The 26,515-nt window shown below is 37.5% G+C and overlaps 1 protein-coding gene across 4 annotated transcripts in view; it reads left to right on the top strand.

The window, feature by feature from the left end:
* Nucleotides 1-26,515, top strand: part of ASAP1 (ArfGAP with SH3 domain, ankyrin repeat and PH domain 1) — a 120,677-nt gene that overhangs the window by 25,982 nt on the left and 68,180 nt on the right. For all 4 annotated transcript variants that reach the window (XM_062491764.1, XM_062491754.1, XM_062491774.1 and 1 more), the window contains exon 3: nt 25,064-25,136. In XM_062491764.1, the coding sequence (XP_062347748.1) occupies nt 25,064-25,136 (73 nt within the window). The remainder of the gene's footprint in view (nt 1-25,063; nt 25,137-26,515) is intronic.

Below are 26,515 nucleotides of genomic sequence, written 5' to 3'. Positions count from 1 at the left end.
CTGAAAAGCTTTAGCCAATTCATGCAAGTTACAACTTTGATGATAAAGTTGAATGAATGATGAATTAAATGATAAACAGAATTGTCAATTTGTTTTAAAAATTACTCCCAAGATCAAAAACAAATTCCAGCCACTGAAACGATAAAAAAATGTTGCCAAATATATTGAGTCCTTTGTGGAATAAAAGCTGGCTCTGTCCAACATGAAGGCAGCTACTGGTGTCTTCTCACAGGAGCCACCTTGCAACCCCTCTCTATTGCCCTACCCACAGCTACCAAAACCTTGCCACATAAACCAAATGCACTAAATAGCACATCCATCTAACAGAGAAGTTATTTTAATGTTGAATTTGACAATGTCCTTATCCAAGCTATGGTAGCAAAAGCTGTCAAGTATGGCTGTGGATTAGAGAATAGTGGTGAAAGTTTGATCAAAAGATGCCTGACATGAACACACAGTGCTGATAGTGCAATGCTTTGCATAAGACTCTCTAATGTGAAATTGCCTGAAAATATTTCCAGGATCTATTTTGACTGTTAAGTGTACTTAAAGAACATTTAAATAAGTTTTATAGAGTTATTGCATGTGTATCAAGTTTGACAATTTTGGGGGAACCAGACTTTCAGTAGAGTTGGTCTGGAAGTGTCTGCAGTGCTTTTTTTCCTGTGTATCCCTTGTAGATTTTGCAGAATGGATACAATAATTGGGTGCTGCTGTCCAGGTTGTTGAGCATGTACTGATGCACATGATGTGAGCAGGTACTTACATTGGGTAAAAAACCCTCTCAGAATTCAGACAGCTGCAAAAAATCCTCAATTTGTGTGGGCACAGTTTATGAGTTTCTTAACCTGTCATACCACTTCACTGTTTGGATCATCCAGCTGAAGTGGGAACTTGTGCTTTTGATAGCCCCTTGAATAATCCAAAGGACATAATAGGCAGCTGGGGTGTTTGGTAGCACACCTGTTGTTGGTAACTTGCTACATGGTGGAAGTAAAAATTTGGTACTTTGGTACTGAATTATTTGGTATTTTGTTACCTCAAAAATCACAAGCAACTCCAGCCATGGTAAAATAGAGTGCAGATTTAAAACATTCATTATGGCTTTGTGAATTGCAACACACAGTGCAATTGTTTCTGAATGAAGTAGAAAAAAAAAAGGGGAGAATGGTATTTAATCAAGTAGCAACTGACTTCACTTAGAGCTTTTCTCTCCCTCTCTCTCTCACTGAGTCAGCTGGAGAACTGCCTGTCCTGGATTCTTTCTTTCATCGTCCCTCCTGCTGCACCTGGTAGAAAGCACAACCAGCCTTGATGCAGTGTTTGTGTGTATGACTAATCTTATCCTTGAAGCCATGGGTGGAAAAGAGGGAGAGGTCTAGACTTAGTTTTCTTTAACTTTTTCTTTTTTTCTTGCAGCTGCAAATATGGGTCAAGGTGTTTTGCACACTAGCATGTTGTATTTGACAGCCTATTAACAGATGTGTTTGCCTGAGAGTGTGGTAAAATTTTCTGTCCCTTTTTCTGACTTGCTAAATATATTATGCTGCAGAGTCTGATTTACCTTTTGTTTTTCTTTGATGTCACAGACTGTGACTTTATACACCAGCAGTCATATTGCATACAGTGTACTGAATGGGATAAGTATGTATGATTGCAGGCACTGAATTTTGCGTAGCCACAACAAGGTCTACAGTCTTTGTGGTGACTGACCTCTAACTTTTTTCCTTATAATAACAGCAGACAGTAATCAGTACTTGCTTATCAAATGTAAACAGGGCATTGAATGAATATTTGAGAAAAACAAACTGAAAATCCCATTACTTTTATGTATAATTGTTTTTCTTCTGTCATAATGAGGTGTATTCAGTTGCTCTTAACACAACAGTAATAAAATAATCATCTTTAGAAAAGAATAGCTCATTTGAGAATACTCATAAAGGTATTGTTAATGTATAAGTTACACAGTTCAGTAGAAATAGTGAAGTTGTACATTAATAAACATTTTCTTTCAAATATTCCCTAATTGCTGTGATTTGTGATGAATGAGTTGTAACAAGATCTGTTAAAAATTATTCCCTTATGTTTACTGTTGCCAGTGTTAAGTGAAAAATTTCTGTTAACAGAAAAATTTCTGTTCTTAGTTCAGTAGTACATTAACTGCACCAGTGATGACTTAGCTGGTGTTAAGACTGTACAGATGGGTTATTCTTCCTGAGAGCCCTGGAGATGGCTCCGAGGATACTATTTACAGGCAAAGCAAAACCTTGGACACCTTGTTTCTCAGTCCTTTCCATCAGCAGTTTGGATTCATTGGCCTCTAACCTGGCAATTATGTTTCATCTTTGGAGGCCCTAAAAGATACCTTTAAGGTACATATCTGTTTTAGTGTCTCTCTTGGTACTTTTTGAAAATAATGCTTCTCCTGCAAGTGAGTTGCCTGGAAACTGCTGGATGATTTGGGAAGTGTATTTTCTGGCCATAATATTCCTTGGTAATATATGGTGCGGATGCAGTGAAGGCCTGTAAATTAGGTAACTGCAACAATTGCACAGTGCTGTTAATAGAAACTTGTAAAAATATGGTCTAAGCTGTGGGTTTGTTCTAGGCTGAGATCATGTGCAGGGCTATCTATTAATGATTCAATTTAATTTTATTTGTTAAGATGCTGAATATTTGTTATATATCTTAAGATTTGAAAACAAAACAACCTAGCTTATGTTGTATGCACTATAGCATTTATACACTGGTAATAACTTACTGATTTTTCAAGACTTTTTTTTTTTTTATTAATATTGGTGAGTCATTTCTGCAGAGGTTATTTTGTTTCCTTGTGTCACAAAAAATAATTTTAAAACTGCTGCTTCTGCTGATAAAGAGCAAAAAGCTTTATACTGACTTAAGGCATAAGCAGAATAGAGGTCTCAACTGAGCATGTGACTGTTCAGGCATAACAAAATCAAAGCAGCTGGTTGAATAGCTTGGAGGTTTTTGTTTGTGCCAACCTTGCCAAGACATCTGTGTTCTATAAGACATTAAGGGAAGAAGTTGATTTCAAATAGCTGTATGTTTTTGACAGCCTGGCATTTGAATAAAGGGTTTGTGTAAGTTTCCTTGGTCAAAAATGCAGCATGCCATGTGCCTTGTACTGCAGTCCTTCTGAAATTCAAAGTGTTTTAGTAAGAGTCTGTTTTAATTTGAAGCGTCAATTTTATATCATCTGTTCTCTCACCAAGCAGAGAGGTATTTGGATTCACTGGAACAGTTGAACCAGCACTGAGTTTTGCCTTGTGAAAACTAAGGGGAGAATCTTTGCTTTTGGGGTTTTAAATTAGCTGGTGTATCACTCAGCTGTGAAACTATGAGGTGCACAAGTCATTTGATTTTTAGCTAGGAATTTCAGAAATGAATGCCAGAAGACTATCATATGGTGGCTTGAGTGAATCTTTGGAATATCCTTTTTAATGTAGATAACTACTTCCAGCTAATTGGTTTAGAATGCCTTTTCTTTCAGTTTCACAAAGCTTAGAATATAACTGAGATTTTATTTTTCCCCAAGATTCTCAAGATACCCAATATACACATTGTAATCTAGGACTCAGCCTAACTCCAGGAGTCTGTGATACCACACTTGATTTTAAATTATACTTGTAGGGTTCAGAAAATGCTGCTTCGTGATGGTAAGTGCTTGCTTTCTTGTAAGACTGAGGATTCTCAGAATTAGTAAGCTCAGTTGAAAACATAGACAATTTGTTATAGGAATATTTGTTATAGGAATAGTACTTTACTTTGGCTAGGATACTGAATTTATGAAGTTACATGCTGCTACAAAATGGTTTAGTTCTTAAACTCAGAAAATGAGAAGAGCTAAGATGCTGCTAATTACTGTGGAATAGTGATGTTTCTTTGTTTTAATTTTAAAGTTCCCATATGTAAAAGCATGCGTACATTTATTGCATCAGGTAAACGTGTTATTACCCAAGTGACCGTGTAGTTTTACTTTGTTGTTAAGTGAAGGCACCCCGAGGTAGTAACAAACGTTACTCAGTGTAACAAACAACCTAAAAAAAAATCTTTGGAATTTAAATTTCTTACTTATTGAAATAATTCTTAGTTAACTATTAGCAATATGAAACATGTAAGTGTGAACTGTTTGTGGAACTCATAATTACAGGCCAAAACCAAAGTAATAATTTTTCAGAGTTTCACAGTCCAAGTTTCTGTAGCATCTGTTGCTGCAGGGCCAGGCCTGGAGAGCAGCTGAAGGTGCTGTCTCTGCAGAGCCAGCAGGGCAGTCCTACCCTGCTCAGCCCTGGGCTGCACATTCTGCTGTGCCACACACAGGAGTGCACATGGAAGGCACAGCAGCAGGTGGGTTTGGGTTTGGGTCTACTGGGAAGCCATTTCTGGAATAAAACTTGAAAAATCAAGGAAGTTCTGCATTTTTTCCTTCCATTTAATTAGTAGAGGCTGTAATAGGACTTTGGGAACAATTCCTTTTTTTTTTTTTTTTTTGTTTGGTTTTTGGGTTTGTTTTTTTATGTTTGTTTTGTTTTTTGTTAGTTTTGTTTCTGTTTTGTTTTTTGTTTTGTTTTTAATGGCATGGTTTTTAGATTTGTATTTTATCATATTAATTAGTGGCCAGTTAATCTATTAATTCACTCAATTGTTTCATTAGACTGGGAGTATGTGATGTGTTCTTTGGTTGTTTTGCAGTTATCTGCTGAAAAAAAACCGTGTTTTTTTCAAAAAAAAGTTTTTTTCAAAACATGTGCTGAAAAAAAGAAGTGTTTCAGTTGTCTGTTAGTTTTTGGGAAGGTAGTGGGATTAATGGGGTTTTTTTGGATGGATGTGAACTTTCCTTGAGCTCTCAGCCAGAATGGCTCCAATAAATGTGGTTGCAAGCTGTTTGCAAGGCACTGATAGACTGACAGACAGAGAGAATGGGAATAATGGAGAATTGAGGAAAAAAAACCCACAAAATTCTCTGAGTGGAAGTGGGAGGCGGAAGAGACTAGGTGGAAGAAAGGCTGGGATTGGGGTGGGTGAGTTTAGACAAACACTCTAAGGAGTCAGAAAAAAAGAGGACCCCAGAGAACTTTAATTTAACAGCAGTCAGAGAAAAGGACACAGTGTTACGTGAGTTGGCTGTAGATTTTTCAAGTCAGTAAGTTAAAACAAATGTAATCAAAAGGGGGTTTATTTTTAACAGCATACAGCAAGGCAGCCTTTGGGAAACCAGAGCACTTTCAGAGGTGCACATAATGCAGCTTATTGGAGCTTGTTGATCTTGCTAAGGCCTGAACTTGGTGAGGGTGAGATTTTTGGGTTTTGCAGCAGGTTTTATGTAGTTTTGTCTTTTGCTTTTATTTTTTAAAGTTCATGTATTTAATTGAGAAATTCACTGGTCTCTGGGATACAGGTGAAGAATGTGTATTATTGAACAGTTTTGCTGTGAAATGAGTGCCTTGAATTCCTCTAAAATAGCTGTGCTGGCTTGTATGTACACCTTCAGCTTTGCTTTTACATTTTGGGGAGGAGTAACCTTACAGCTTTCAACATGTAGCTTGTTGTCTCTTGCTGTCTTCCACATTTGTCCATATTTGGCTCTGGCCTTCAGTGCTCTTTTGCTTGTAGACTTAAAGAGAACTTCTTTGACTTCAAGTTGCCTCTTATCCTTGCTAGGGACTCCCTATGAGTGTGCTCAAACGTTACATGCATCTCTTTCATGTTGTCAGTAGAAACTTGAAAAGAGTGCTGTCTGTCATACTATCAAGTGCTCCCTTGTTGTATTCCTCCTCTGTAGGAAAACATTTTCATTTTCTTTCATGTGTTGCCTCTGTCAGATCATATAGACTTTGACACATGCAGAGTTCTTACCCCAAAGGAGTTTGGCTTCTGCTTGGGCACTTTCATAGTATGAGTAAGAATACTCCTGCCTTTGCTATGATTTAACTTTTTTTTTTTTTTCATTTTTAGACTCTATTGTCTATGGGGAAATTATCATTAATTGGTCAAGTCCTTATTGCTGTAGAAACTAATTTCTTGTCTTCATTTTTTAAAGGAGCTATGGAATGGCATGTGTCTCCTAGAAAGTTTCTGATCATTTGCAAACTTTCAAATAGATCTTTATTTTAAAATAAACTTTTTTTGTTTTGGTTTGGTTTTTGTATGGTATAAAATTGTTAATGTTGCCAAAGGCATTAAGGTCATCAAGTCCAACTGTCAACCCAGCACCACCATGTTCACCACTAAGTGGTATCTCCACATTGTTTTTGAACACTTTCAGGGATGGTGACTCCACCAGTTCCCTGGACAGTCTGTTCCAAATGACATCACCTTAACTCCTGAGTGTCTGAGGTACAAGGAGTCCAATGGTGCAGTCCTCTCTAGCTTTATTCTGAAAGCCAGGGGATAAATTAGGATATGTGGTTAAAAAGTTCATCTCCAAAACCACAGAGGGACTCAGTGGAATGGTGACAGATGGGGAAATAGTCTGAGAAATGGAGCATCCTGACCTGGTTCTTCCTAGGTCTGCCACAGGAAGGTGATAATTTCCATGAGACTTATTGTGGGATGGAGGGGAAGACCATCCATAAACTCTTCAGTATGTATTATGGAATATTTAGAGGGAGAAGCAAAAGGCAGAGTCTGTGTTTCTATAAAGGAGGATTTGAGGTGATTTGGAGTAGAAGAAACACAGGAGAGCAGAATGGGGGAATAAAGGGGCTAATAATATATTGCTGGGTGAGGGGGCTCTCTTCTAAATGCATTTGTATATATGGAATATTGAGTGCCAGTGTGAGACCACAGTCCTGACTGGGGTGGGACCATTGGGTGTTAGGGTTCTCTGCACTTTGGTGTCCAGTCAGCTGGAGAGTTTGCCCTGTGTGGAGGTGTCAGTGTCAGAGGCTTGGAGCCAGGTATTGAAGCAGCCATAAATCCAGGAGACAGAGAACAGAAGGTCTGCCAGTTGGCTGATAGAGGGACTCACAGGTCCAAGCCAACTTCTGCAGACATGAGGGGGTCTAGGCCTGGTTGAGGGCCACGTTTGTGTGTGGTGTCTCTGCAGAAGGCACGTCACACTGCAGTGTTGAACTTTTGTCCATGTCAGCTATAGTGGAGTCCAGCACGAGGAGCCCTTTGTGCTCTCTATGTCTGCTGGAAGTACACACTCAACCTTTGTCCTGGCCTAGGACTGGGAACGTGGAACATCACCTTTACTGAGCTGCCAGAATTGGTGACACGAGCCATTTGGAGGAGTTGGTGTGTGTGGTTGTCTTTTTCTTCTGCTGTCTTATGGGAGTGGCTAAAAATGGTACAAGGTGGACTCTGGATATATCTAATATGCCCATCAGGCTCTTTCAGTTCAAAATATGTTTTTTTTGGTAAATTATATGTCTAAGGATAGCAAATCTTCATTGAGATATAACAAGTATTTTTACTTCAGGTTTTGATTTTTTGTTTTTTGTTTTTTTTTTTTTTTTATGGAGCCCTCTGAATCCTGTTATCAAGAAGGTCTCTTGCCTCTTCCTGTGGTAACTCAGTCATATCTGCCCTTTTCTGCACAACCTGTAACCCACAGTTTCCACTTTCAAGGAACAATGAATGAATAGAATGTATAGAAATAAACATAAAATTGACAGAAGTGTAGGATGAACAAGTATAGTTATCTTACTATTGCCTTCTGAAAATCAGACTCATATGACAGTAAGAAATCTTTGATAGGGGTCTCAGTTTTCAACACTGCTGTGTTCTAGTTTGGAGCGTGAATGTTGTTTTGAATTAATTTTCCTTAATACCTCTCTTACCGTTCTGTGTTTTATATCATGGAACAGCTTTACAGGAGACAAAACTGGATTACTTTAGTATGAAAATTAACTGGAGGATGGACTCTCAGATATTACTGAGCATTCAGTGCACAGAGCAGTTTAGATCTGGTCTGGAGCAAACCTGTGTTTGAAATGCATCTTACATGGATAAGTATTGTTTCACAGATCCTATCCGACTGTTGGGCTCTACTTGTGGCCATAGATGCTTCCTATTTCATGGAGCAGCACAAATATGTGGGATGTTTGCTTTTCCTCCTTTAAACCACAGCAAAGCTTCACCTAGGAGGAATTCCCTTCTGATGTTCTCTAAGGGGCTCTGTTTTTGTGCACCATCCTGATGAGGCAGCTGCAAGTCATATATACTTCTTGCAAAGATCCAGGATTGCAAATCAGTTCATTCTTCCCTATTATGGTGTGTATTTAAATACTTTTCCACTGTGCTGATTCTTTTTCTTTTGTTTGCATTATCTTCTCAGTGCTTATGACTTTGTCAGTTGAATGTCTGTAAAATAATCCTCTGTTTATGGTCCTCAAACTCTGCCCTTTAATCTTTTTATAACTATTGTGAAATGTACCATACAATCACATCCACCATGGGAGCTGGTTAGCTACAGTTGCCATCGCCTACTGTATTATGTGACTTTAACTCTGATTTCTATTTTGTATCTTACACGAACTGTATGTAACATTGGCATTAAATCAGTCTATTTCCAAATTTTGGAACCCTCCAGTTTTGTGATTAACAAGTGTTGCCTTTTAAGATTATTCAGTACATAACTAGGATTTGAACATGTTCCAAATGCAAATGCTTAGAAAAGATTCTTTACTGAATCTTCTATTTATATTCCTCATGTGAATGAACTGGAGGTTTTCTTACTTTCTTCCTCGTATACAGGCAGAATACAAATCAGCAATAGGATTTTTTTGCATCATTGCACACAGCTTCCTTTTCTACTGCTCTGTTCTATTTGTGTCCTGCCTTCAGCCCTGCTCAGATACAGCCCTTAGCATTCTGTGCACTACTGGCCTTCAGGCAGGCAAACAATGCAACGCTCACAAAAGCTTTGAAAGACTGCAGTTTCCAGGTGTAGGATTTGCTCTGTTCTAGCTGTTTGCTGGTAACTTGTAATAAGCCAAGACAAAAGTAGAATCCTACAATATCCTCTTGTGAATTCACAAGGAAAGATTTATGGTCATAGGGATGTAAATACCTTTGCTTGCTCAGGCCGTAGCTGTCTCTAACCAAGGGTGAGAAATGGATGCTTATGGAAAGAGTGTAGAAGCAGTTTGTAGCAATATTTCTCTTGGTATGCGGTTCCACCGGTATTTGAACAGGGATATTTTCAGCTGGAGTTGCATAAAAGCTTTGATTAAACCAAGACCTTCTGGTTTAAAGGTAGCATCACTACCATGTCTTTTTCCTATTCTGTTTTTCCTACCCTCAATTTAATCCACGCCTGTCATGATACAAACTGGAATGTTATTGTGTTTTCCCTGGTAGATGTTCACAAAAAAAAAATTGTTTGTTTGTCAAAACATTCCTTCTCAAATGCAGCATTACTTGATATTATTGCAGTAAAGGGCTGAATATACCATGGTAGGTTTCCCCAGTGTCTGATGTATCCAGATCCTTTCCAAAAAAGTATATGTATAAAATCTACATTAAAAATGTTAATCTTAAAAGGCTAAGAACTAACTTAATACAGTCAGTTCATTTTTCTGTAAAGGATTATGGATTTTATTAAAACAAAATGGCTTTCTGGGAAAAATTTCTACTCTTAGTGTTTCAGTTTAATGCATTAGTTCAGTAACTTTCCATTCACTGCATAAAGACTGGATGTCCTTGAGTCATATAAAGAAGTTAATTAACTTTCACTCTTGGTGTGTATATGGCAAAAGTTACAGTATCAGACAGTTGTCCTTGTAAAGACTGGCAAGAAATCGAGCTTTTCTTTGTTTATTACTGTAAAACATTCTCCAATCTATACATAAAACAATAAGGTTCTGTTCTCTTTTTAGTTTAAAACATAATGTAAAATTTGCAAATGAAATTTGAACAAACTATATTTTGCTTTGAGTTTATTAATTTGATTCTGAATGGTGTACATCAATTTGTTTTTCACAACTGGAGTAATGTCTAAGGGATATGTACATTTAAAAACCAAAATGTATGAAATGTTTCATTGGTGTGGTGATCATAATTGAATTAATTATGTTAATTGCTTGTTCCTTAGTTACTGTTGAACCTTTCAGAAAATCTTCCCCCTTCTGTGTGTAAATAGCTTTTGGGACATTTGCAATGATATCTGATTCTCAGATCAGAAGAGGAAAAATTGTCCTAATTTTCTACAGGGCTTTTGTGGGCTTTTTTCCCCATCTTTTTACTGAGGCTTTGTCTGTGCTTGGTATTGTGCATGTATGGGTATCTACTGGTGAATTCCTTCTTGTTACAGCTTACATAACAGAAATGCCATTAGTGAGGGGAAGAATAGCTCTGATGGAGTAGTCAAGAAGTTGATAAAAACATAGGAGCTTTTCTGACATTGCCAGCAGTAGAGGGTAAGAGAAGGGTGCTGGAAAAGGGCAGAGTTGTAGGGATACTTTCTCCAGTATGATCTCCCCATCTCCAGTAGCATGCAACTCAGGGTATGGCAGAACAGTTATTCATTTATTTGTAAAGGCCATACTGAATTTTTCTTCCATGACTTTACTCATTTTGACTTTTTGAATTTCACAAGGAGTTCCACAGCTTACCCTATGTGGTGCAAAGCACTATACTTTTCCTTTTTTTTTTTTTTTTTTTTTTCTTTTTTTCTTTGAATTTGCTACCTGCTGGGTTGTTTAAAATCCTTTGCTCTTTATGTTGGAACAGACTGTTCAGCCATTGGATATCCACCCCACTTTGCCATCTGGGATTTTTATAGGCTTGTGAGGCCAGGCAGGGTGCTTGGCCCTCTGTCTTGCCATGTGTTCCTCTCTAGAGATGGACCTTGTGCCTGCTGTGGCTGCTCTGCAGAGATCTGAAGGGTTGTACTTACTGTCTTGGATAAGAAGGAGGAATAGGTAGGACTTTTGAAGGTGGTGCTCTGTGAAAGAAAATTCAAGATAGAGTATTTCTAGAAAAACTACTGTCATTTCCCACAATTTCTGTTGCAGCCCTTAGTGTTTTTATTCTGTTTAGTGCTCTGTTGAGGCCAGCATCTGGCCTCCAGAATTAAATTCCCCTGTGTTAAATACCACCTTTCTCTGAGCAAGAAGTGTGCTGAGAGGAAGTGCTGTCTGCTTGGAGTGATGTCTGGTGTAGCAGATAAATGGTCTTATAAAAGCAGCAGGAGGTATTTAAACCAGGTTACTAGAGAGTTAGTAATATAGAACACTGGAATTTACATAAAGTGCTTTTCAGATTTTGCTCCATTGATATTCTCAAGTGCAGTAACTCTGTAGCTGCAAATGTAAAACTTCAGACAATTCTTCAGCCATGGTTTATGTACTTGTGAAGATCATAAGAAATGGCCTAAGGAACGGCAGGGAGTTAACTGTAGTTTAAATAGTTGACTGAGTTTCTGAAGGATAGAACTATTTTAAAAACAAGAGAAACAATGAGATTTAAGCAGGAAATCTGTAGACGGAGTCACCCCAGATTGGTGAAGGAGAAGATGGAATTTAGCCTCTCTGCATGGATATTTCTGCCTTTTGACAGAGTTGTTTTCTAAGCATTCTAGCTTTACAGTCTCAAAGTGTATCTTCACAGATCTGAAGTAGGTGGATTGCAAGAGATGCAGCTCAGATGGAATGGATCTTAATGTAGTTGAAGTATGAAATATAATCTATCTTCTCAGGTCACATGGCAAATTCCCTGGAGTCCCAGAGTGGGTGAGGCTGGAAGAGACCACAGTGGGTCATCTGGTCCAGTGTCCTGCCTCAAGCAGCATCACCCATAGCACATGGCACAGTATTGGTCAAGAAGCTTCTTTAATATCTCCAGTGAGGGAGACTCCACACCCTTTCTGGGCAGTCTGTACTGGTGCTCAGTCACAGCACAGTAAAGAAGTTCTACCTCATCTTTAGAATTTCCTGGGCATCAGTTTCTACCCATGGTCTCTTGTCCTATTGCTGGGCACTGCTGAGCAGAGCCTGGTCCATCTTTTAATACCTCTCCTTAGATACTGATAGACATTGACGAGGTCCCTTCTGTGTCACCTCTTTCTGAGGCTGAACAGACCCAGCTCCTTCAGCCTTTCCTCATAAAAGATTCTCCATTCCCTTAATAATCTTTTTTCTTCCACTGGGCTCGATCTAGGAGTATCTGCCTTGTACTGAGGAGCCCAGAACTGCACACATTAACTCCAGGTGAGGTCTTGCCAGGGCTGAGCAGAAGCGCAGGATCACCTCTTTGACCTGCTGGCAGTGCTCCTCCTGATGCACCCCAGGTTACCATTGGCCTTCTTGGCCACAAGAACTCATTAATTTATGTGTGCAAGTTTGTTTATCCATTGAAAGGGTTAGAGCCACCATGTGTGCAGTTGTGCGTCCTCATTTGCAATGGCCAGAACCCAACAAAAAAGGCAACTTTAGTCTGATCTAATTCCTTGACTTCATGATTGCTAGTGTGCTGGTACAAAGAAGGTAGTGGGAATGAGTGGTTGGAAGAGGAGAAACAGGAAAACTATATTTTTCAGGTCCTGTGAAGCAACTGACCACTAGCTTTCCACTAAAACCTGCAGGGATTCCTATTGTCCTGTCGCTTTCAATCATAAAATACCAGCTGGAATGTGGAATGCTATTGATTTCAGCCTTCGTTTGCTTAGCAATTTCAACTTTCCTGTCCAAATTTTTGTTACATTAATCACCATTTTTTCTATATATTCATTCTGTGTTGCAGAGTGAAACTTTTAACTGTACACATACATTTGGTGTATATTGTAGGACATCTCTTGAATTTTTTGATATCTCAAACAGTTTCTACTTCCTAAGGAAAAGGAGAACAATCCATTTTCATTCATATACCTCCACTGAATTAAATTGCATTTGGAGATATTAAATTTTTATCAAAAATACTATAAGGAAGCTGCAGAAATGTAAAAATGAAGAAAATGTCTGTGTCACTTGTGATCATTAAATGGTACTGTATTTATTGATGATAATATTGTGTCATGTCCCATACCATCCAAGTTTGAAGGTGTTTATCAAGCGAATGCACTGCAGCCATAAATTCAGAAGTTTCTGTTGTGTTCACATCTTCTTTGTAACTTTGTGAGCACTACTGTGTTGCTACTTAATTTTAAAGTATTACAGCCTGTTAATTGTTCTAGTATGTTAGTCTGTCTAGTTTTTTATGTAAAATTATTCCTGGAATAATAAAACCTCCTGATTGTCTTTAAGACTGATGTTGACTGAGGTTAATTTTATTTAAGCACTAGATGCATCCGTTAGATTTAATTAGTACAATATTAGAGTGGGCTGAAATGAATAAATCGTTTTTGCAAACCAAGGTAAGTTCAAGATAAGTGTTATAAATTAATGGGTTTTAGTCTTAATTTTGTGCTTTGGGGGGGAATGTATAGTAAAAAGAAAGAAAACAGACTAAAATTTTAATAACTTGGTTTCTGATTAAATATACTTCATTATGAATTACTGCTCTTATGGATGGATTTTAGGTTATGGCATTACTTTGTCCTATGTTTAAGTGTAACCTGTATGTTCTAGTTGCATATTATACAAGCATGAAAGACTACATGGTAAGAATCAACTTTGTCCATGCACTCTTGTTACCCTGTGGTAGCAATCCTAGTTTTCATTTGCTTTCCCACATTCCTCTCCATTCTGAAACATAAATTATATTTCTTATTTTAGAGAAGGATATTGCCAGCCTGTGTTCTTTTAAAGTGACATACGTCCTCATCATAGAATCAGAGAATGATTTGGGTTGGAAGGAACCTTAAATATCATCCAGTTCCAATTCCCTGCCCTGGGCAGGGACACCTTTCACTAAACCAGGTTGCTCAAAGCCCCATCCAGTCTGGTCTTGAAGACTTCCAGGGATGGAGCACCCATAACCTCCCTAGGCAGCCTGATCCAGTGCCTCACCATACTCATAGTAAAGAAACCCTCCTTCAGTTTAAAGCCATTCTCCCTTGTTCTTATTAGTCCATGCCCTTATAAAAACTCTCCCTCCTGGTCTCTTGTAGCTCCTTTAGGTACTGGAAGGTGCTATAAGGTCACCCCAGAGCTTTCTCTTCTCCAGGCTGAGCAGCCCCACCTCTCCCAACCCTCATCACTTAGACTGCTGCTTAGATAAAACAAACCAAAATAAACACAGCAGAGTTCATTGCACAGTTATTTTATATTCATTATGGGTGTCTCGTACAAGTGTTAGCAAAAGTGGAAGAGAAGGATGACTGTGTGTGGTCATCTCTGTCTCCACTGGACTTGAACCTTCTTCAAGTCCTGCATGTATGAGGAAGTTGGGTTCTTTAACTTTTGCTTTTGAATCTGTGGAATGTGAATGTTTTTTGTTTGAATATTTTAAAGAAAATTGTTGCTAGTGTAGTTTAGCTATGTTTAGGGTCTTGGCTATAAATTATGTCTGAAGTGTGATATTATTCAAAAAATGTATAGAATATTCTCCAGGGGCGTCTGTACTCTAATACAGTAATAAAAGAAATAGTGTGGGGCTCTTTTTGCAAAATATGATACTGGGTTAAAAAAATGCTGTGAAGTAAGTAGCAGTTTGCTTGCAAAGTACTCGTAATGTTTCCTAAATGTTGGAAATTGCTGCCAAATTCTTCTAAGTTTCACTGTGGTTTTAAAACAATACCTTTGAAATCAGCCTTGTATTTAAAGTGTCCTTGGTATGGAAGGGAAAGTTGTAGATTCTGTGTTGTCCCAATGACTTTACCAGGTCATATACACAATTTGGGGAATTTAAGGTTACCTTTACACTGTAGGAATTCAGTGATGTTAAAATATCCTGTTCTTGCACCCTTGATTAATTGCTGTCACTTATACACTTGTACATGAGTCAGAAATTCTTTTCTATGCATAACCAGTTTGCAAGTGGTCATGATGTGTGCCAGCATCCCCAAAATAAACCTTCCAGAGTATAATCAAACAAAAGGATTTGCTTTACTTTTGATATTCCTTCTCATTTCACTTTTTTTACTTGTATATTGAGAAAGCAGATTTTATTCTGGTCTTAAGTTGTATGTGGAATTATTCTGGTAATTAAACATATATATAATTAAATCATATGTATTACACACACATATCTATGGCTTGCTTTTTTTCAGCCTATATAGCTTTTATAAGGTCTGTAGGTTTTCTGTACCACAATGAACATGAGATTTACATCTTCATTTTCTACTGTACATTTATGCTATTTCTGCATGTTGACTGAAAGGCAATGTAGAAGAAAATACAGGCTTTTAGATGAGGCTTTTATTAAGATACCAGACTTGACAAACCTGATTATTGTGTTTCCTTTCCTATAATTTTCCCACTAAGTTATACATGTCCAGAGAATATATTTATATTAAAGAACATGACATGGAAATTAAAAAAAAATGCTTCACATCTAAATTATGGTCTTATGATTTTATTTTTTTTTTTAATGGGGGGTCTCTAATCCCCTCATTTATGCATTTTGTAAAGTTCTAGTCACAGGCTAAACAGAATGAGAATTGGATTAAAAACACAACTTCCACTGTATGTAGTAAAACTTCTCTTGTCCATTTTTAAATTTGCCTTAAAAACAGCAAAAAAAGAAGAATGTATGTTTATTTTATAGATTGGTTCTAGATATGTTTTTATTCTTCTTTCTGTTAGTATCCCATAATGTCATTCTGTGTTATACCCTGTAATGAGGGTTGTTTTTAAGATTACAGATACTCTTAGCTGGTTCCATGAATGTAGCTCTGAATTTCATAAGTGGTGGAGGTTGAAGGTTTAACATGATGCAAGATGAAATCTTGCTGAGTCTGACATCATTGCAGTCTTCATAAGCAGAATTAAACTGGACTGTAACAGTGTCCCATAATGTTGCATTAATCTTCAAGGTCTGTGTTACACTGGAAACCCTCTAATGAAACTCTGGGAAACTGCAGCGTGGAAAAAATAGACACGAATTTTATTTTTTTTTGTTTTGTTTTGTTTTTTTATGAAACAGTAGTAGTATTAATATACTCACTTTTTTTCTCCGAATGGAATAATTCTGAAATGAAATATTGCGGTCATCCATCAGTATATGCATTTATTATTTCTTCAGGGGTTACAAGGAGAAGAAGCATGAGTTGTTTTTATTCTCAAGAGACCATGCATGTTCATTCACCTCAGCTAGGGCAATTTTTTTTTTTTGTGTGTTAAAAGGATTTCTAATAGTAATAGTAGTGGCTGGTAGAAGATCCCAACAATGCCACTTTGGATTGGAATTTATGGAGCCATGAGATGCGTGTCGTGTGCCTGCAACACCAATGGGGAGGCTGCATTTTTCCTCCTTGTCAGTTTTGACTTGTGTAGCATTCATAGTTACTGTGTACAATATTTGAAGAGTTTTGCTGCCACTAAGAATAGCTAGTCCTGATCAAATGCCTCTTCCCTCCCTGAATAGAAAATGCCTGTGAGTTATGGGGATAACAGCTTAAATGCAGAGCCTGCTGCAAGATATTTCTTGGCTTCAGAAAAATAAAAAGGATAAGAGTTAACAGGGGACAAAACTATTTTGTAGTATTTAACTCTGGTGCAGCAGCTGAAGAGCTCTCCTGTTAGTGAAATTTACAATCTGGTATGGTGGGGGAAGCAATTTTCCAGAGGCTTCTGTGCTTTTTTCCAGTTCAAGTGGCTAAGAATCACATTTTTAATAGCCCTATGTCTGTTAGCTCATCTATTGAACATGGTTGTGTTTATGCCGTTTCTGTCATCTTCTTGTCACTTTGTTTCCTTTTGAAAGACCTTGCCTCAAATATTCACTATTTTGTGATGGGTTTATTGTTTGATTATTCTCAAAAATAAATAATCTTTTTCATTTTTTTTAGTGTGTTAGTGTTTAGGTTGCTTGCATTTAAGTTTTTCAGGTTAGATTTTTGTTATATGAAAATGTGACTTGATAATGTCTTGGGTTTTTTAAATTACAAGAAACTTCAGTGAATTTTGCTGGGAAAAAAAGGTAGTTTTGTAGTGTACTGTTTGGTAGCCCATATTCACACCCAAATCAATGTATTTCCCCTGTTTTTTTGTAAGAAGTATAAGGAGAGGTTTGCAAGAATGCAGGGAGAGATTAGTTTAGGATTATTCCCTTTGTGCTTTTAAAACAGTACTTAATAGATTGCTGATGTGGACAAGAAGAATCAAGTCACGGGAAAAACGACTGACATCTTATGCCATAATTTGCTAAAAAAGTAGAGTGCAGCAGCACTCTATTATTTTTAAGCACAGGAGCATTTGTAATGTAGGAAGATTCTTGGGTAATGTTCTGTGCCACCACTTGCTAGTGCAGTGCAGCCTTAACGCTGGCAAAAGCTGTGTGAGCAACCTGGGAATCATGTACGGTGTTACCTTCAGGAGCTGGCAGCCTGGCTATGGGTGTGCTGGTTTCTGACCTGGAGCCATATTTTATCCCAGCAGTCATGCCAGTGTGTTTATCCAGCAGCTGGGGTAAGAAATAAGTGAAGTTGTGATGGAGCGACATTTAAACTGGGAAGGCTTTCTCATTGGTTTTGCCCTTCTAGGTTTCTGTACTTTTCTGTGTTACTACTACTGGTTGAAGGAGTGAGTTTGTATATAGTGAATGATAGCTGTTCCAGCAGTTGTAGTTAGTTCAAGGTGTGCTGTTGCCAGTGTAAAGACAAGAATACTGTCACTAAGTAGTTGTGGGTGCCCCATTGTGTCCAGAGAAGCTGTGGATGTCCTATCCCTTGAAGGTTTCAATGCCAGGTTGGATGGGGCTTTGAGAAACCTGCTCAAAGTGAAAGGTGTCCCTTCCCATGTCAGGAGTAGTGGGACTAGATGATGTTTTCCTACCCAAACCATTCTCTGATTCTCCGATATTTATCCCCAAGATTAGTTTCTACCCAGTGAAGCTGGTTTAGAGCCTGTGGGGGAAACTGTCACTGGATGGTTTCAAGTGTTGTCACTAGCTGTGGGCTCTGAGCATCTTCTACACAACAGAAATTAGAAACTAAATCTGATCAGTGTCATCAACATTCCTGGAAACAGATATCTTAGCTTATTTTTCAGGTATCTCGAAATCTACCTTGTGCATAAATTAAGTTCAACTCAGAAGTATTATGTAACTCAACTGAGAACTTGAAGGAAGAAACTGCCCAAAATATTGTTCATCTTTCCCACATGTGTCAGAACATGCACAAAATCCAACATCCACACCATGCTCATGAGAAAAATGTGATGCTAACTTCATTTTATGAAGAAGTGATAGATAGTGACTAGTGTCTACATTCTTGCTCTTACAGAAAAGGCTGCTGGGTAGGAGTCTGGTTGCAAAGAAGGATCCAGTTGTTAAACAGATTACAATTAGCAATACTGCACTTTTACAAGCAATGTCCACTGTGCTTCTATTTGAGAAATATCTGGCGAATAATTATGTGGATAACATTTTTGCAGTTTTTTTAAGAGCCCACACAAATGAGCTGGATCATCTATTGTGACCTTTACAGCACTGGAGGCTGGTGATTTTTGTCACATATGTGGAGTTTGGTGAGGCTGTTGCATTGCATCAGACTATGTAGCTAAGAGCAGAAGGAAGTAAAGTTCAATTGATGGGATCTACATTAAATTTTGACATTACCTGAAGAAAGACTTTTGGGAAAAATGTATTTACTCAGATTGATCACTGAATGCTTTTTTTCATTATGTTATGCTTAAAACACTTGAAGATTGAAATTTTCAGAGAAAAGACAAGGTTTTAAAAATAATGTTATTTTAGTTGGTCTTCTTTTGGGAGCAGCTGGTAAATGGTGGTGTATGAAATTATACTGGCATCAGTTATTATGGTGATAAGTGCTTGTTGATGTTTTAGTTTGCTTCCTCTCATTGGTACTCTTTGGGGTTTTCTTAAGTAATTCGGGACAAGTTCAAGCTGCATCTTTTTATATCCACTTTTTACACAAAGAGGTTGTCTCTAGAAAATTCTTAACACTTTAACACCCTTATTTTTGTCATGTAGACATGTGCTGAGACCAGCAATTGGAAACAATTTTTATTCTGATGATTGGCAGGACCAGTACAAATTGAGTGGAGAAGGAAGGACAGGAAGGGGGGTTTGAGTCACTTCCTTGTATTCAAAATTAAATGGGTTTGGAAGTCTGCTCATTTCTGAATGAGTGAGCTACAGGAGACCAATGCTTATCTTCTCTCTTGAGTTCAATTTCACTGTGGCAATTACAAGGATTTGTATTGTTCCAATTTCCATGGCATGCAATAACTTACTAGTTGTCTAGTCTGTGTTTATTGTGTATCCAATAAAGTCAGAATATTATTGTGAGGGAAGCTGATACTGCTGCTGAACAGCCATAACTTTGTAAGGTGCCATTGCTCTACTTCATTCCATGGGTGCTGTAACTGGGACTTGAGCAGAGGGCAGGAATGTTTTATAATATAGCTAACAGTAACTTCTGTGCCAGCGTTAGAGAAGTGTGTAAATTGGTAAGTGAAAGATTTATATTTCTAGTCCCTTGAAGCTGATAAATCATCCATATGTGTTCCATGAATTAATTATTCTTGCATCTGACAATACAGACACATAACTCCCAAGCATTCATTGCAACCATTTGTGTGTATAACCTCAAATATTTTTATATTTCACATGGATTACTTTTATAATATAAGAAAATAATTTCTTGAAGTACATGGAGGGACGGTGATGAGTACATAGGTTGTGCATGCTCTAACTGCCTTGAAGGGTTTAAACCATTATAATGTTTTAAAACATTTCTTCTCTGGTATATTATTTTTGTGGGTGGTTTCTGGGAGTGATAGGATATGAAATCTTTTATGGAAAACCTCCTAAAATGGTCTCAATTTCTAAGCTTCCTCTGATATAAGCATGAGTGGTTTGTTCTATTTGGAAAATGCATCTCATTTGGATAATAATCTACTTGGGGTTTAAAAATATTCAATAATATATCCTGACATATTATTGTTATCATCAGTGTCTTGAGCCACTTTTTTCTTTTGTTATTGTAAGGCTGAAACAGATATTAGTGGGATTTTTTACCCCTCTTCAAATTGTAAAGGTTTGTGAGGTGCACAAAATGTATTTGATGTTTGAGTACTCCAGTGGGTTCAATGGGCAGTAGCATCCTTTGTGCAAATGTGTGCCTCTGGGATTGTGCTGATTTCTGGAAAAGCTAAATTTAATATGCATGCAAAGCACTTTTGTGATTGCTTTCTGGACAGCAGGTTTGCGTTATTCTAGAAAGAAAGGTTTATGTGTTTTTTTAAATCATTATTTTCATGTGTATTAGCAATAAACATTGCTATTATTCATGCATTCAATACTCTTAAGGATGGTTATAGTATGTAGACTTCTGTGTACAAATACATCAGGACAAATATAGAATCACAGAATGGTTTGGGTTGGAAGGGACCTTGAAGTTCATCCAGTTCCAACTTCCCTGCCATGAGCAGGGATGCTTGCTAATATCCTGTGATATAAGTATTTATGCATGCACATACTCATAAATAGATGTGTATCTATACAGAATAAAAAGACACAAGGTTTTAAAGAAGCAATTAGTGTTTTATCTAAATGTGAAGCTGCCAATTTTCACTACCTCAGAGGCAGATGGCAAACCAGAATCCATCACTTTTCACACTATGCTGTAGTATAATTTCTGGCTTAAAATTTTGAGGCTATTAAAACAGAGCATGGTCCCAAAATAGAAATACCTTTCACTGAGGAGAGATCAGGCTTTTGAGGGTTGAGGAGAGGCAAAAGCAGTGTCTGTCAGTGTAAACAGCAGTGGAAAATATGCACCAGAGAGGACAGGTGTGGGTTAGGGAATGTCAGCATATACCTTTTCTGACCTGGCCTTGATCTATGTGCTGTGGTAGGCTGGTAAAAGTGCACATGCAGCTACCTGGTGATCTACATCAATGAAATGATCCATTGGGAGAACTCACCTTGTCTCCAGCCCAAAATTAATTTTGTTTTATACCCTCAGGTGGACAAGTTTTGCATTCACTGGTATGAATAGCTACCAGTAAATAAATGTACATCTTAGGAGGGAGGAGGTACCTTCTCTGAATGTGAGATGGTAGCTGTAAGTACAAATGTCTATTAGTGTGTACTGCACTGATGTAAGGTGAGCCAAATCCACAGTGCTTAGAAGGAGCTTTCACAGAACTGTTGGCACCACAGCAGCTCCTGAGCTGGGTCACTGTGTAGCCACCATGCGTGCTCTGGGGTGAGGGAGCAGAGATGCTGCTTTCTTCAGCAGTGCAGGTTTCAACTAGGTTGGTGGTTTGAAATGGCAGGCTGGGTTAAAGCAGCCATATTTTAGCAGGAAGGAGAAATTCTATCTGAGGTAACTATGTAGGGAGTTCCACACTGATTGGTTAGAAGAGCTGATGTTGCATGATCAGGAGATTTTCTTCTTTGAGCATAAGCTTCAATATAAGTGAACGCGGCAACCTGAAACCTCAACAAAGCCAGAGAATCTGCTGAGAATGAGAAGCAAGGAGCTTTCCTTGCTTCATTTTATTTAAGCAGGTTAAATATGGTGGTTGTTTTGTGTTCTTTTTCCTTTTTTCCCCCCTTCAGGTCTCCTTTTTTTTTCCTTAAACTGTTTTTGGATTATTTTGAGCTCGTCTCTGGAATTATCATTTTCAAGAAGAAAGCTTTGTTCAGCTAATAAGGTAGTGAATCTGTGGTGTAATAGTGAATCTTTAAATGATTTGTCTTCCCCAAATGTGTGAGAAGGTAAGAAAATGTTCTTCTGTGGTACTTAAAAAGGCCTTCTGCAAGACAGTATCATGGAAATGAAGAAAGAAGCATTTGCTAGGAGTGGGTGGTGGTAAGGAAGAGTTTCGTGGGTAGGAAGGAGTGCCACTGAATGCCTACAGGTTGTCAGAAACCCCCTGGCCCGCTAGGACTTTGCAATTTTCAATAATATAAATGTATGCCACCTTTAATAGAAGATCAGATTTTGTGTCTGCTCTGATAGGCAGTTAAAATATTTAGTATTCTAAGTACTCAAAATGAAAATTAATGAATACTGCAAAAACTTGTTTTCACCTGCCTAGGGAAAGAAAGGCTGTTCCTGCCTCACATGCTGAAAAGGTAATATTACTCTGGAATAATAATTGAATTAAGCATTGAGTGCAACTTAATTCCTTTGCAGCAGAGTGCAGCTAAAAATTATCAGCAAAAGACCTCTAAGAGGAATGTTATATATTTGGAAACAAACTATCTCCAATTACATGAAATAAACAAAACAAAAACATTAAAAAAAACTTCAACACCCAAAAGCACCTAAGTAACCTTAGATAACAAGTTTTGTGTACCTGGTATGTAAGTGTGTTTTGTTTACAGTTTTGGTCTATGAAGAAGTAGTTCACATAAAAATTGTATTTGCAAATATAAAATTGCAAAATTTGCCTCTGATGTCATTCTGACTTAGATCACTGGCTCCTTCAGGCTGTGGATGTCATCTTTGTATATTGCTTTGCTCAGTGATTCTTGTTTTAAAATAATGAATGTTCCCTTTCCTCCTGCTCTCACATTAGTGATTTCATCTAATTCAATAGCAAATCCAATTTAGAAAATGTTTCTACTCTGCTTGTCATAGTGTTTTAGATTGATAGCTTCAGTAAAAAGTTTCCTGGAGTTTTTGTATTTGTTTCTTTCTCCTGTGTGTCCAATTTGCTTCAATACTAGACCTTAGCACAAAGTTTTATTTCTCAATCTCATCAATATTAGCCATTGTCTTTCTTTCAAAATATTGGTGTCAAATTCTTATCCTGTGTTCAAATACTCAGTACACAAGTGAGTCATTATTGTTTTCTGGTCATTGAAGATGGAGAGAACTTCAGTAGAAATGTGCGAGAGCAATTGCCTGACATAGCAGGCAGGAAAGAGCAAAAGCTTTTGACAGCATTTGCAGAGGAATCAAAGAGAAGCACTTGCTGTGCAGTGTCTTGGAAAGGAACACAGAGTTCCCAATATTTTATTACATTTAAAAATGGTGACTTCTTCTGGCAAGATGTAAGTCAAGTCAAACCCACTATTTTAGTGGGGAGCAAAAGAAATCATGATGTTCACAGTTCTTAATGTTTTAATCCATTGTTCTACTGTAAATGTAAAAAAGCCCCAGAGATAAATAGCCTCAGAAGGCATTTTTACAGCTTCTGTGGTTCCAAATGTTCTAGTTTTAGCTGCCACAGGAGTGGTTGTGTGATTTGAGGAAATGGTTGTTTCCAGTCAAGGAAGAGAAACGTTCCATTTTATTTTGTTACAGAATATCATGTATTGTTCAGCTATAACATTTCGCAAGGTTAAAATTGTGCTACTCAAAACAGAACCGTTATGTATTAATTGATGTTCTCTCTGTGTGGATTCCTACTGTAAGTGTTCACACACAGGAGCACTCAGTGTTTGGAACTTGCTGATGAGCAGCACCCTCACGTTTGACTATTTCCAGTGCTTTACACTGTAGTTGATCTGGAGCTTCTAATGTGGTTTTCTGGAGCTACTCAATGCCCAGTGGAATATTCTTCAATTGTGGATTCATAGAATGGTTTGGGTTGGAAGGAAAACTAAATATGATCTAGTTCCTACGCCCCTGCCTTGGGCAAGGACACCTTCCAGTAGACCAGATTGCTCAAAGCCTCATCCAGCCTGGCCTTGAACACTTCTAGGGATGGAGTATCTACAGCTTCTCTGGGTAACCTGTGCCAGTGCCTCACCACTCTCACAGTAGAGTCTCTACCTATTACCTAATTTCAACCTACTCTGTTTCAAGCCAGTTCCCCTTCTTCTATCAGTCTATTCCCTTGTAAAAAATCCTTCTCCAGCTGTCTTGCAGACCCCATTTTTCAGGTATTGGGAGGTGCTATGAGGTTTTCTAAGACTTTCACTGTCAACACCATCTCAATTTTGCCAGTAAAAGCTCTGCTTGCAGGGTGTTTTCACTCCATGTTTCTGGTGATGCCCCTCTGGGAGGAAGTAGGAGTAGCTGACATTGTGCCTTGTTCTGCCGGTATTCAGACCCCCAGGAGCTCCAGAATTTAAACTTTTTGGGTAATAGGGCTGTGCAAAGGTCTCGGCAGCATCCAACTGCATGAGTAATGTAGTCATGACCAGCAGCCATGCTCAGTTGCACTGCTGTCTTGACAGTAGATCTGAGCACAAGTTGTACAGATTCTCCAGTCTCCAGTGATTTGAAAGTGAACGTAAAATGGCAAACACCGCCAGCTTCATTAAAACTTGGAATTATTGATCTAACATTACCTAGGTGATGGGAAATTGCCTGTGATCCAAATGGGGAAAAAATGTAGCAAACTGTTTTAACATTTCTGTGCATGATTAGGAATCTAATTTTCAATTCATCATTGCTTAATAATATTTTATACTGGATTTTGGAACTGTTGCAGAAAATTTGAAATTCTTAAAGTTGTAGACTTGAAAATGCATATTTGCATTTTATTGTTATTATTATTGCTATTCTTGTTATTCTTTCAGTCACATTATGTTGCACAAAATCAGGTATTAATCCTTTATTTTGATTTACTACTTTTCATCTGCTGTACTTTGAGTTATGTTGTAGAATTTGGTGCAAGTTGTTAGTGTGATAATCTGTGTCTATAAACACTATTACTGTGAGACAACCACAGATGTTTACAAGCAATTTAGTTGTAGTAGAAACTGTAGGGCTAGTGTAGAAGCATCTGCTATTTCTTGTTGGATTTTTTTTTTGTCCAAAATATAATGCAATTTGAATAAATGCTTTGTCCTTTGCAAAGCTAAAACAGTGTTTTTTTTCTTCTAACACTGTCAGTACTGTTCTATTCTGTTGTCAGAGCATTTTCAGTTCAATTCTTTAATTCATCTTGAAGGGGTTGAATGACCCCAGACTTTCCCAGAGGCTGAATCAGTGTACCTGCAGCTTTTTCCAGCCTGTGAAACTACTTATTTTGTGGGTTTCTTTTTAGTTGTTAAAGTATATTCTGGCAATCAATGAGGTAAATATTTAAAGTTTGTTTACTTCTTGCTATTGTAGGCATTGGATCAAGACAGAACTGCACTACAGAAAGTGAAAAAATCTGTAAAAGCAATATATAGTTCGGGACAAGGTAAGACATTTTCAGTTTTCAGTTTTACACAAGAACCAAAGCACTTAATTTCAAGTTTGAGATGTCTTGCAATTCATCCTGTTGAAATGTATAGCATAAGGAATGCTTATCTGTTTAGGAGTGCTTGGTCTTAAGATTTTCTTTCTTTCATTCTGATTACACAGCAGATTAATGTGCTCTCCAGTTCTTTTACTCTCATATTCCTTCTCAGTAGCCTCTAGGAGGATCCCATTGGTAAATTTTTCTGCTATCATAATGTTTCAAGCATTTGCCTTCAACTAGAACAATGACAAAAAAGTGTTCTCAACTGAATTTTCAGAAAGCACTTATAAGTGAAATAAGATTTAGAACTTGTTTAAAAGTTTAAAAAGTAAATAAATAAATAAAAATAAATATCTGGTTTTGTTTTGTCAATATGTGCTCTGCCTTCATAATGTGTTTCTATTCTTACCTAAAATCAAAATTATATATTTCCCTTCTTACCTAAAATAGTATAGTTATATAATTGTTTTGCTTGTCTGAAGACACTGTTGATGTTTTACTGGAGCTACAGTAGTTACTTTGATGGGAGGTTATTTCGTTAGAATAAGAGTTTATAATCAGCTTGAGTGCAGTAACAAATGGTGATCAAACACATCAGTACACAAATTTGGTTTTAAAAATGCTATAGCTAATGCTTCTACCTCTGTTTCTCTAAAGTTCTAAAAACTGTGCCAAAGGCAGATAGGGCAACAGAGCTATGCACTTTCCAATAATCTTCTGGCTGTAAATACAGGATTTTAGAGTCCCAGTTCCAGTTTCCTAACAATAATAATCAGTTTGGCAAATATTTTCCATATACAGAGCTACTTTTGAGTGCTCTTCATTTCTGTGTTTATGGAAGTGTCTGGGCTTTTTAATATCTTGTAGATTCTTAACTCTTCTTTCTCATTTACCAATCACTGATGTTGGTTTGCTAGCACCATGTTTTAATTATCTGTAATTTCAGTTGTTAATAAGTGTTTTCCCAATAGACTGTGAAGCCTGATATAAAGTGAGAATAGTATTTGGTGTATGTGTATTTAGTTTTATGCTTTTAGAAGTATTCAGATGCTCCAATAAGCTTTTCTATTTGAGAGTACTTACTTAAACAGAGTTTCAAAAACTGAGTTCCAAAACTAATGCAAAGTGTAGAACACATTAAAGGTGAAATGACTGTTTTGAAACATATAAATAACTATCATTTGAGTCTTGTGATAAAAAATATTGTTGTTAAGGCCTGCAAATAAGGCAGTACTATAAGATGAATTAGTTGCATTGAATAAAAGCAATATAAGGTGTGTTAATGGTTTTAATTGGGTGCTCTGCAGTTAAAAAGGAGTAGAGCTGGGTAGCTGGTT

This window comes from Cinclus cinclus, chromosome 1, assembly GCF_963662255.1.
Source record: "Cinclus cinclus chromosome 1, bCinCin1.1, whole genome shotgun sequence".
Lineage (NCBI taxonomy): Eukaryota > Metazoa > Chordata > Aves > Passeriformes > Cinclidae > Cinclus > Cinclus cinclus.
Note: the sequence above shows the minus strand (reverse complement) of the source record. Positions and strands in the feature narration are given on the sequence as shown.